Source organism: Aspergillus clavatus, genomic scaffold (genome assembly GCF_000002715.2).
Source record: "Aspergillus clavatus NRRL 1 1099423829797 genomic scaffold, whole genome shotgun sequence".
NCBI lineage: Eukaryota > Fungi > Ascomycota > Eurotiomycetes > Eurotiales > Aspergillaceae > Aspergillus > Aspergillus clavatus.
Window position 1 is genome coordinate 851,467 of NW_001517102.1, and position 11,278 is coordinate 862,744.

The following is an 11,278-nucleotide window of genomic DNA, read 5'->3' on the forward strand; positions in this document are numbered from 1 at the left end:
CTATCTGATTTCCCTAACAGTAATGTCACAAGCCCTCCAACTGGATATCCTCACCCACGAAATTTACGTGTCTGCTGTCTGAGCGCCACGCTGCATCACATCCCTCTGGTTTCCTCATCAAGATCAATCTGCAAGACTGACAGGTCCTGTTCTCAATGCTTGCGCTGTAGGCACGGTGATTGTCTACCGGAATGCGCTGGTCCACTGGTAAATCACCCATATGCTCCTCCTCGGCCTGCACAACGACCTGGGCGATCCGGGCATACTGCCGCATACTCCAGAGGCCTTCTTTCTGTGGAGAACGGTACAGAAGCCGGATCGCCTGTCTTCTAATCAAGGGCTTGCGGCATTTGGTGGCTGTGTAGTACAGCGGAGATATGAGTCCGGTTTCCAGCGAGAAGACGTACAGCAACGAGTCCCGGTCAAGGGTACCGCTAAGATGAATTAGTTGCTCGGCATATGCAATGGTTGCTTCGAAGTCTTCGTCATGCTCATCATATACGAGTTCATTCTGCGAAAGACACACGTCCAGCCGCAGTCGAACTACGCGGTGATGCATACGAAGGAGCACCGGCGCGCGCGGATCGTTCTGTTTCTGACTCTGACCGTATCGCCTCATCAGACTTTCGAAAGAGTCCAGCCACAACTTCATTTCTTCCTGGAGGGAGTGCTGCTGCTGCTGTTGTTGCTGTTGCCATAGTGCACCTTGCGTACTCGTGTCGGTTCCCAGGGTTTGGATAAAACTCATCGTTCGGTTGATCAGGAGATCCAGGGCATGCCGGGCCTCTGCGATAGTGCTGAATGAGATTTGCTGTGACGCTGCAGCTGCATCGTCTGCCTGGGCAAAATCCAGCGAGATCATCTGTCGCCCATACATGGAGAGCTGGATATTCCAGCGAATGCCCATGTACGAGAGCTCGCGGCCCAGCCCGTCGGATTGCGCCTGTCGCTGATCTCCAGGCTGCCAACGCCGGAGAATCTTCAAGCCAGACTCGATATGGTCCAGAGCCCTGTCATGCTGCCCTCGCAGAATTTCCAGACAGATAAACAGACAGCATGTTATCAACGTTAAGTGTGGCACCTGATTCGGCGATGCGAGATGTACCACCAGATGGCGAATAGCCTGATTATACTGCTGAACAATAAACTGCTCATTTTGGAAGGGGAGCTTCTGTCGGGGATCGAAGTCGCCTCGAGCGAGAAGGACATAAACATATTCGTGGAGAGCGCCCAAGGCGACCACCGCATGTCTAACAGCAGCTTGGGAGTGACTCAGTTGGGGCAGAAAAGAGCGCCAGAGATTCGAGTTGAAGAATCCCGCCAGTGCTCGCGATGTCTGGGTGGAAAAGAAGTCGATGTACCGGCGCTCTTCTCGAGTGCCTGGCCGCAGGACAAGACGCTGGTCGACCCCGAGCTGGGTCCTCACATCTGCCGCCCCTTCGACAGCAGTGTTCTTCTGTTCGGCTTGTGGATTCGTGCGGTTTGGATCGTAGCCGTCACACTTGCGACCGGTCTTGGTACATTGCTGGCATTCAGGCTTTTGTTCGTCACATTTGACGTGCCGGATCCTGTGAGGTCAGAGACGGCGCATTCGGGAGAAAAGCTGATACGCACTTGCAGGTGATGCACCCAGTCCTGGATTTTCTATGGTTGGCTCTCTTATGCTTCATTGTGGACGGTCTTTGTAACCTTTTGACGCCTATAGGGAAGAACGATTCATCATCATCATAGACCATCGTTTGCTGAATAACCTCACTTGGCACTTATCGTACATACTCAGCCACATCACTATGTTAGTGCTTACCTGTCTCAGTGCTTCAGCCAATGGGTCGGCCCTTATGGTCTTGATTGCTGGTTCCAATTCCTTCTCTCATTACCAACTAATAGTAGACTAACTGATCTAGGCTACACTTAAAGTATCCAGCCGCTGGTTGGATTCTCCAGTCGTATCATATCCGAACAACCATGGTTGGAATGACGGGTCAGACCAGACCAGTGGGTTTTGGCCCGGATGGTCGCTGGTCGCTGGCCAGTGCGGTCAGACCGTGTTTCATGTCCAGATCTCGCTGTTGCTGCTCGGGTCCATCATCCAGTTGTCATACACCTCCGTGATCGCGGGCAACGTCCTTGATATACTCGACGCGCTCCTGGCGGATCTTTTCAAAAGCGTGCGTGGCCAGGGGAATCCAGTCGAACGACTTGGCTCGCGACAGACACTCGGCAAGACATACATCAAGGACCGGATTCCTAAGCCAGATCAGAGATATCTGGTTCACTAGAGCATGGAGGGGATAGAGGCTTTACCATCTGCCGCAATCACCAGATCCCCCTTTATTACCTCTCCGGTCTCTTTGATCTTTATTGATGGCCTCATTGGATCTACGGGTTCAATCCGCATGCCTACATGGATATTCGCTCCGATTTCTATCGCTGTGGCGTACAGAGCTCGCTGGTAATCGGCTCAGTGGATGAGCCAGAATCTGTCGAATATGTCATCAGAGGCTTCCCTGGGGCCTGCGTAAAGAACGAATGCCAGACGGATATCCATAGCGCTCGGTCATCACATATCGTAGCTACGTGCTCCCAAGCTCCTTGCCATCGGCATACCGACGGAGCTGGATTGCGCCTAGCCACACGGCGTAGTCCTCGATCTTCTCCCCGATGCCGTACTTTTTTGAGGATGCGAGAACAATTCGGAGGCAATTGGATGCCAGCCCCAACGGCGTGGACCTCATGGTATGATTTGTAGACATTGACCTCGTAGCCTTTCCTTCTTAGTCCAATTGCTGCTCCCAGCCCGGCGATTCGAGTTTGAAATGCGAGCTGGACATTTTGCTTCGATGCGTTTGCTGAGATGAATAGCTAGCACGCAAGAATAGCGAAGTGTATATGATGGAATTTTCCAATTGTATCATCCGGTGTCATTTCCTCTGGCGTGGGTCGGATTCTCATCCCGCCTATCAACTATGGCTCGACCAAGGCACCAGATATACATTACCACTCGACCGAGGAAGTCAGTACATATTGACATTGTTTGGGATCGCGTATTTCCCTCAATACTCCGCATTGACCAACTCGTTCAACCGTTCAAATGCCGCATGAATCTCCTGCCGCTTTTCCTTCCATAGACCTTTACCCTGTGCCTCCATTAAACCCAAATCCTCTCCCCTGCTGGCTCGGCCCGTGAATTCCTTGTCTGGAAAGGTCAGGGCCACGAGAGGCTCGACAGGTTGCATCCGAACACCCTGTAAAACTTGCTGCAGCTGCTCTGCGGCCTTTCCCCCTCCATGGCCTCCGTAGCTGACAATCATGGCGGGCTTCCCCTTCCACTCGTGGAATAGATAGTCAATCGCATTTTTCACGCTGGCGGGGTATCCCCAGTTATACTGCGGAGTGACGAAGATGAAGCCAGCGTGGGATGCGATCTCCCGGGACCAGGCCTTTGTTGTCTCGTGGGTGTATTCGTCGATTGAAGTAATTTGAGAGGGAATGCCAGGTTCATTGTAAAGCGGGAGATCCCAGGAAACCAAGTCAACCAGCCGCAGAGCTGCGCTGGGAAATGCTTCTTGGATGGTGTCGGTGACAAAGTTGGTGATCTGCAGTCCAGCTCGGGGACTCCGCTGGCTACACACGATAACGCCAATGGTTGCCATTATTATCGACGGTCTTGAATAAATTGTGCTACTGTGCGAACCTGGTAAAGAAGATACACCTATTTAATATCTCTGTAGTCTCAGGATGCTGCCTAGACCATGTAAGCAACCAGGATCAGCAGGCAGCCATGATTCTTGGTGAGACAGGGCTGAGGAGATCAGAATACCACGATCAGTAAGACACATGCGATCATCGAAAAGGTAGATATATATTATTGTTGTTATTATGATTATCAAGTAATTCAGAAAATACACACGAGAACGATCAAGTCTTCTATTTCAATTGAAAATCACTAATAATGGCATGTTTGATAGATCTTCCTTCTGATAGGCATCAGGATACCTTCTAATAGCCGATATATATAATCCTCATTCTGTACAAACAACTTCAAACTATCGAATTCAGATTTCTTCGGTTGTCACAGCATTATGCGATTTCATCTGTCGTCACAATCGTCGCAAAAATATCCTCCAACTCACTCAGCGCGACCGACACCAGAGTATCAGCCTTGACGCCGGGAATATCGCGATCTCCCACTGCATCTCTCGCAATCACCACGTCGTATCCACGCTCACTGCCTGCTCGAGCCGTGGAGGAGACACATCCATGGGACATGTATCCCACCAGGACAATCTTCTTGCCGACTTCACCAAGACCCTTGAGGTAATCGTCCAGATCGGTGTGGGCGAACGAGCTAGGATGGTTCTTGGTCACCACCTTCTCGCCCGCCTGGGGCGTCAACTCGTCAAACTCCTTGGCGAGCTCGGTACCGGGGGTGAAGAGCGGAGCACCCTGAGGTGTTTCGTGAACGACATGCACGATGTTCTTGCCGTCACCGCCAGCACGATACTTGGCTAGGAGGTTCGCGATGGCCTTGCGGGTTTCCGAGACGTTGACAGTCTTCAACAGGCCGGTGGCGTATTCGTTCTGGGCGTCAATAATGATCAGGGTCGAATCTTTGACGGAGGCCGAGGAAGGAGGAACTCCAATCAGTTGACGGAAGGACTTGACAGAGGCCATTTTGTTTGCGAGATGGAGACACTGAATCAGTAGAAGTAGGTGATCTTGAAGTTTGGTGAGTGGAAGATGATGAAGTACAACACGGGGGCGGCTTTTATAGAATCAGTCAACCCCGCGCAGTTCATCCGTCACCGATCTGACTTGACAATGGACATGCCATAATATCCTACAGATCATCTACTCCGTGACACTGTAGGGTTCGCCTAAGAAGTAAAAACCATCCGCAATTCGGCGATCTCAAGCAGACCATCGTGACTCCAGACGCCACAGGCCTTCCCGATCGGGCAATATTATTCGCCAAGACTCGTGCCATGGATGAATGTCAATCCGAACCAATCAGATCACCGTGTCTTTTCTCTAAGGCTGTTTGATTGCTCAGCATGGTTTCTGCCTCAGGAATCATGGCCGGGACCTACAGGAGTCAAAACTGTGCAATTGATCAGATATTTTTACAACGAAAAAGCACGTCGGATCATACGACGGCCATTCAATCATCATCGGACGTCACCATGGCTGACCTCGACGTTGGTTTGGATCTCCGTGGTGGTCCAGATCTTCCCGTCCGGCACCACGATTCTTTCCTCGCTCGAATTCTGACCATATCCACTGTGGATCTGTGTCCCCAACGCCATCTCCTCCTCTTCTGTGGCGCGCAGGGAGCCAAGTGTCACGCTGTCCTTGAATCGTGAGAATCCCGAGTGTGTTTCTTTCGATCCCGTGAGCTTCGAGACGGATCGGTACTTGCGCCCGGATGAGTACTCGCCGATGAGTCGGGGCAAGAAGCGTGACGCGATGGCCTTGAAGGAGGGAATAGAAGCGGCCAGGATGCCAACGTTGGTCTCAATCACGGACCAGTACATGGCCCCGCCGATGGCGTAGGTGAAGTCGGCCGAAGTGAGCATGGTGGGAATGTAGGTGATACGAATGATGGAGGAGATGCACGCACTAGAGCTCGTTAGTGAGAATGCTATCATCTATCAGTATGGATCAAAATGACTGACAAGAGACCCAGACACAGGATGAGAACCAACGCAAACTTCTGCTTGACCGGCATCTGCAAATTGAAGATGACTTTGATCGGGAGGGTGTAGGTAAGCAGATCGGTTAGGATGTTGAGCGCAGCATTGGATAGGTAGAAGACATTAATCTCAACACAGTAACCGGGCAACTCTGCATTCCAAGCTTTGGAAATTGGTCGACATTGAAAGGCAGCGACCATGACGAACACGGCGGCTTGTGTGCCTACCACAACCATCATGATCAACGACATCCGGGTGAGGGTCTTATCACCAATGCGAGTGTAGAACCAGCAGACAGAGGTTTTGATGAAGCCCAAGCAGGCCAGGTAGAACATGGAGCTCAGCCAGACCACCTATCCAGTCAGTATCAGCTCCTTTGCCGCCATATGGTGATGAGAACATACAAAGGAGTAGGAAACGAGGTTGTTGGGGTCCACATCCTCCAAGTGTGAGCCAAGGCCTTTTTGAACCGCTGTACACAGTGAGCTGGGATATCGACAGGCCGAGGAAGACTGTACTGACCGACTATTGTGACAGCGATGAAAGTCCACGAGAATACCTGTTCTTGTTAGTGGGACAGAACGCTCGAGGAAGATTGGGGCTGACTGCATACACATGCGCAGACGATGAGATCTGGATCAATCAGTTGGCATATTCTCCATTTCAGAAAAGAACGATTGAGAGGTACTTACAATCATCCAAGCCCACTCGTTCCAGGACCACAATCCGAGCAAACAGGCGCAGGCAAATCACGATAAATGTCTCAATGGCAAAAGCAACGGCAATGCCCACCACGATGGGTCCTTGGGAATCGGAAGCCATAATGGAGAGCCAAAAAGGCAAAAGAATGACTTAACGGTGAAAATCCTCTCAACGCCCAGGAGGTTGAACGGTCCTTTATCCTCTCGCCTCTTGTCATTACACCCTCCAGCATTCTAACTAGCGACGGTGGGGACGAAATGATAGATCAGATGGCGAAACAAGGATGCACTAAGGATAGCCGATGACTTGGTTCCGACTTCCGGATCTTGGGTGCACTTTGTTTTCTTTCGTTTTGATTTTTTTTTTCTCCGGGGACTCGTGCAGATGGTGTCCCTTTGTCTGCTACCATATCCCTGATGGATAGACCAAGCGTTTGTTCCGAAACAGCAAGGCGGGATGGGAGCAAGAGCAATAGTATTTCCCTTTCCTACAGTAGACGGAGTCAGGGATCTATGGCGTATTCCATATTCCACTGCCGGGACTTTGTCTGCGGTCCCATTTCTCGCGCTGACAGGGATTATCATCCAACAACCCGTAGTAATGTGAAAGACGGCCTGCATTAGTCGAGACCTGCGACGCGAAATCACATCGCATGGAGATTCCGCTCGCTCCAAGTGGGACCGGTGCAGACACAGATACAATTCGGGTTTCATTCAACACAGGAAATAGGGACTCGATCGATCAATTTGCTCATTGCCCCGATCAGTTTTCTCTAGTGTAACGGGATCGATGGAGAAGACCACCTTGACTGGTAACAGCCGACGGAGGAATCGGTTGGGAGGATGGGCAACCGCCGACCATCGCCTCAGTATGACCACGGAATAGATAGATAGATAGATAGACAGTGGAGAAAATGAGATGCATCCAAGATGGAGGACAAAGCAAGCCAATAGTGAATCCAGGAAATGCAACTCTCCAGCTAGACTAGATGCATCACATTTGCGTCCTGAGAATCCCCATGGCTACTGTACGTACAGACTTGGGGATCCGAATATCTTCGCGGTCAGTTCTAGTTCATATATTTCCCCGTTGATCCTCCTTCGCAGATAACTCAATCGACTGCTTTTCTCTATCTGCTTCCTGGGCTATTTGCCTGTGCCATTAAGCCAATTGGACCAGGAAACGGATTCCATCTTCACGGAGCACCAAGCGGCCCAACCCTTCGATCATGCTTGCATGAGGATACCTCTGGATGCCTCTGGATCATTGAATTCCCACTACAGAGTAAGGTAACCGTCCTAGACAATGGAATGTTGTCAATAATGTGGACATTCGCTGGTTACTTCGCCCAGACATCACATCAATGACCAAATCACAATCCCAAGGTTGGCCCCAAGATCTGCAGCTGTGGTCCCATTCTCCCCAGCCTATCATCCTTTCTCAATTCCTGGCATGGAGCGCCTCAAGCCCTCAACTCTCAAGTCCAGAGCCAAGCCTACGCGAGACAGATTGACAGAGCTGACTGGCACTCTGGAAGTGCTAATTGCACAACGGTTGTCTCACCCGCTCCCTCCACTCCTCCACAAGGCGGGGAATAGAGGTCTGACATGCCAGGAAACGAATCCTCCCCCTTTTTTTTTTTTTTTTTTTTAACTTCCATTTTAATGCATGCTCGCTCGGTCCCCGATATTGCCTCCAGATCTGCCGCGAGTCAGGAGCTAAACATGGCGCAATCAACCTCCACTCTCTACCAAGCAACGCTCGGAATTTCACCTGGTGGAGGCAACTATATTCGCATCGATGCAGACAGCTTAAACAGGACTGACTAGTTCTATTGCCAGGCAGGGATGTTTTCTTTCTCCTCCAATAATGACCTCATGAAATAATCCCTGCCTTAGTCGACATACTTTGTCGGCACTCTCCAGCCCTTAATCAACGGTCCTCTGCATAGCTGACTCGCTACTCTCGCGCATCAATGATGAATTAATCCTCTCTAGATTTCGAGCCCGCGCCCGAGCCCGAAGCCATGTAGCTAGCCAGACAAGCCAGAGAGACCAAAGTCCCGCTGCCAATCCTGTTATCCATGATGAGGACGCGCCAGCCTAGGGCATCCACATGGCTTCTACGTGGTCGCAATCATGGCCAGATAGTCGGGCAGCAGGGAACAATTGAAATTCGCTTGCACGACCTCTGCTTTGAGCGTTTTGTGTCCGATTTACCCCCCCTCTCCTCTCGAGCTGTCCCCCGAATGCCCAGCCCATATTGACCACTATGGGCCTTGGAGAGAGCTTCCTGTCCCAGGTCACAGTGACTAATGTGACCCTGGGCCTCGTCGCATATGTCGTGCTTAAGTTTGTTTATCAGATTGTCTACTATCGCTTCTTCCATCCATTATCCGTCTTCCCAGGGCCATTCTGGGGCAGCGTGACCAGACTATGGATTGCATGGCACAATCTGCGAGAAACGGAGCTACCCACGGTCTACGCACTGACGAAGCAATATGGTATATTTTTTACTTGTGTCTTCGTATTTGATTTCATTGAAGCCCCTGCTAACGGATTCCTCGCCAGGCCCTGTCGTTCGAATCACTCCCACGCTTCTCCTCGTGAGCGACCCGACCAAACTGCCCGAGATCTACCATCGCAATGCGGACAAGACCGGCCACTACATCACGGGTACCTTTGGCGAAACCGAGTCACTGTTCAATATGCGATCGCACAAGACGCATGCGGTCTTTCGCAAGCATGTCGCTGGCCCGGTAGCCTTTTCCTGATCGCGCAATCAATCGGGGAGAGACGATCGCTAACACCCCAACAGTATAGCTTCAGCAACGTGAGGAAGATGGAACCCTTGATTGACGTTCGCATTCAAGATTGGATCAACAAACTCGAAGACAAGTTTGCGCAGACCGGCAAGGGATTTGACTTCGCTTGGTGGGCAGTGTAAGAGTCCATCGCGCACTGGTTGATTTCAGATGCCGGTACACTGACCGTGGTGGACAGGTACATGGCCTACGATATCATCAGTGAGATCGGGTTCGGCGCCCCCTTTGGCTTCGTCGAGCAGGCGAAAGACGTTGGAGGTCTCATCCGGGGCTTCCACGACGGTCTACCTGCGTTCGGCTTTCTGGCGCGCCTGCACCCCTTCACCAGCTGGGTGAAGACCACTTTCTTGAAGAAATACCTGGTCGCGACACCCCAGGATGACTCGGGCATCGGCATCCTGATGCGCTTCCGCGACCGCTTGATTGACCAGCGGTTCCGCGAGCTCGAGGCGAACAAGGATATTGGTCGCATCGATCTGCTGCAGACCTTTATCGAGGCCCGTACGGAAGATGGCTCCCCCCTGGAGATCGAATATCTCAAGGCCGAGGTACTCCTGGTGCTGCTGGCGGGCGCCGACACCACCGGCACCGTTTTCCAGGCCTTGATCCACTTCTTGCTCACCCATCCGGCGGCCTACCGTCGCATGATGAAGGAAATCGACAGCGTAAGCGCGCAAGGACTCCTTTCAGACCCCGTCCCGCAGTACGACGAGATCACGGCCTATCTACCCTACTACGTGGCCTGCGTGCGCGAGACGCTCCGCCTCAATCCACCGGCCCCCAACATCTTCCCGCGGTATGTCTCCGAGCCAGGTCTCGATCTATACGGGCGGTTTGCGCCCGCAGGGACAGAGGTCTCGGGGAACCCCTGGATCATGCAGCGCAACCCGGCGATGTACGGGGAGGATGCCGAAGAGTTCAGGCCGGAAAGATGGCTGGATGCGGACAAGGCCAAGGTATACAACAAATACCTCTTCACGTTCGGCTATGGAGCCAGAATGTGCTTGGGCCGCGAGATTGCCATGATGGAGCTGTACAAGGGGCCACTCCAGGTATGCGGATTGCGGATTCACTTCTCCCTCTTGACTCCAAGTCCCATTACTGACCGAGGCTTAGTTCTTCCGTCGGTTCAACATCACTCCTATGATTGATAAACCGGCCGCGCGATTCGTGATCAAAGGGGTGTTGGGTTCTACCGGGATTTGTGGGTGACGATTGACCAACGCGACCTGCCGGAGAAAAAGTGAATTTGGCGTACGGAGTAGGTAGACTTGATAGTAGAACGACAAATCCAGAATCCGTCTCCTTTCCCCCCTTTCCCCCCCATTGTCCAGAGTATGTGCAAGCGATGAATCTGTTATATTGTGATTGGTGGCAATGTTGCCCTTAGGAGAATTTGCTATGCAACGATCACCACGATCCACCTTCCCTGCTTCGAGAAGAACTAAAAAGCTCGACCACCACTCACCAGACTGTCTAGAATTCTAGATAACCGTTGAGCAATGGAGACACGGCTTACTCTGAGCGCTGATTTCCATTCCAGCCAACCGAATAAACGAGAAAAATCTCCATGACACTGATAGGTCATCCTGCAGAAAACGAACCAGGATTCCTGATGGCAGCTGGACCTGGTAAGCACTTAATTACTTGAGAGATCTGCGACTGGCAGAGTGACAGAGTCTAGTCTAGCGTAAAGAAAATATATGGGTGATTATACCCTGTCATAACTCTATTTCGTCCCTGCTGGTCGTCTTCTTCCAGTTCCTCAAGCACCAACAGCCTCACAAGTCACAACCCTAATGTCCTCTACCGATTGCCAGCTACTACCACTTATCAGACTTTTGGTCTATTGCACTGTCTACTCCGTCCTTCGTAGTATCCCGGACAAACTCTTCAATTCTGCCTCATGACTCTGAATCGTCTCCTACCTATTTGAGCCCAAGTGGACCTTTGACTTCAGACGGGCACAGGACCGGCGTGTTCCAAGCGGGCCGAGCGGGTTCCAAATGGCCCAAACGATTGTGATATTCAGTCCCAATTTCCCATCACTTGTGTTGTC

At 51.6% G+C, this 11,278-nt stretch overlaps 5 protein-coding genes across 5 annotated transcripts, besides 3 other annotated features; 1 reads left to right on the forward strand and 4 right to left on the reverse strand.

The window, feature by feature from the left end:
• Nucleotides 1-25: 25 nt before the first annotated feature.
• ACLA_008320 (uncharacterized protein) lies at nt 26-1,670 on the reverse strand (the record flags this gene model as incomplete). Its single annotated transcript, XM_001273497.1, has 2 exons — nt 26-1,568; nt 1,615-1,670. 2 exons carry the CDS (start codon nt 1,668-1,670, stop codon nt 26-28), a joined length of 1,599 nt encoding a protein of 532 aa, XP_001273498.1.
• Nucleotides 669-695: a microsatellite.
• Nucleotides 1,671-3,053: 1,383 nt separating the features above from the next.
• ACLA_008330 (flavin-dependent quinone reductase) lies at nt 3,054-3,653 on the reverse strand (the record flags this gene model as incomplete). The annotated part of the gene is made up of 1 exon (XM_001273498.1): nt 3,054-3,653. One exon carries the CDS (start codon nt 3,651-3,653, stop codon nt 3,054-3,056), a length of 600 nt encoding a protein of 199 aa, XP_001273499.1.
• A 427-nt stretch (nt 3,654-4,080) lies between these two features.
• ACLA_008340 (putative isochorismatase family hydrolase) lies at nt 4,081-4,674 on the reverse strand (the record flags this gene model as incomplete). The annotated part of the gene is made up of 1 exon (XM_001273499.1): nt 4,081-4,674. One exon carries the CDS (start codon nt 4,672-4,674, stop codon nt 4,081-4,083), a length of 594 nt encoding a protein of 197 aa, XP_001273500.1.
• A 494-nt stretch (nt 4,675-5,168) lies between these two features.
• Nucleotides 5,169-6,515, reverse strand: ACLA_008350 (putative integral membrane protein Pth11-like; the record flags this gene model as incomplete). Its single annotated transcript, XM_001273500.1, has 6 exons — nt 5,169-5,619; nt 5,676-6,046; nt 6,098-6,165; nt 6,216-6,252; nt 6,307-6,326; nt 6,386-6,515. The coding sequence occupies 6 exons, from the start codon at nt 6,513-6,515 to the stop codon at nt 5,169-5,171; spliced, it is 1,077 nt and encodes a 358-aa protein (XP_001273501.1).
• Nucleotides 6,516-7,276: 761 nt separating this feature from the next.
• Nucleotides 7,277-7,300: a microsatellite.
• Nucleotides 7,301-8,026: 726 nt separating this feature from the next.
• Nucleotides 8,027-8,046: a microsatellite.
• Nucleotides 8,047-8,666: 620 nt separating this feature from the next.
• Nucleotides 8,667-10,431, forward strand: ACLA_008360 (cytochrome P450; the record flags this gene model as incomplete). The annotated part of the gene is made up of 5 exons (XM_001273501.1): nt 8,667-8,898; nt 8,966-9,153; nt 9,213-9,337; nt 9,398-10,271; nt 10,336-10,431. The coding sequence occupies 5 exons, from the start codon at nt 8,667-8,669 to the stop codon at nt 10,429-10,431; spliced, it is 1,515 nt and encodes a 504-aa protein (XP_001273502.1).
• Between the last annotated feature and the right edge of the window lie 847 nt (nt 10,432-11,278).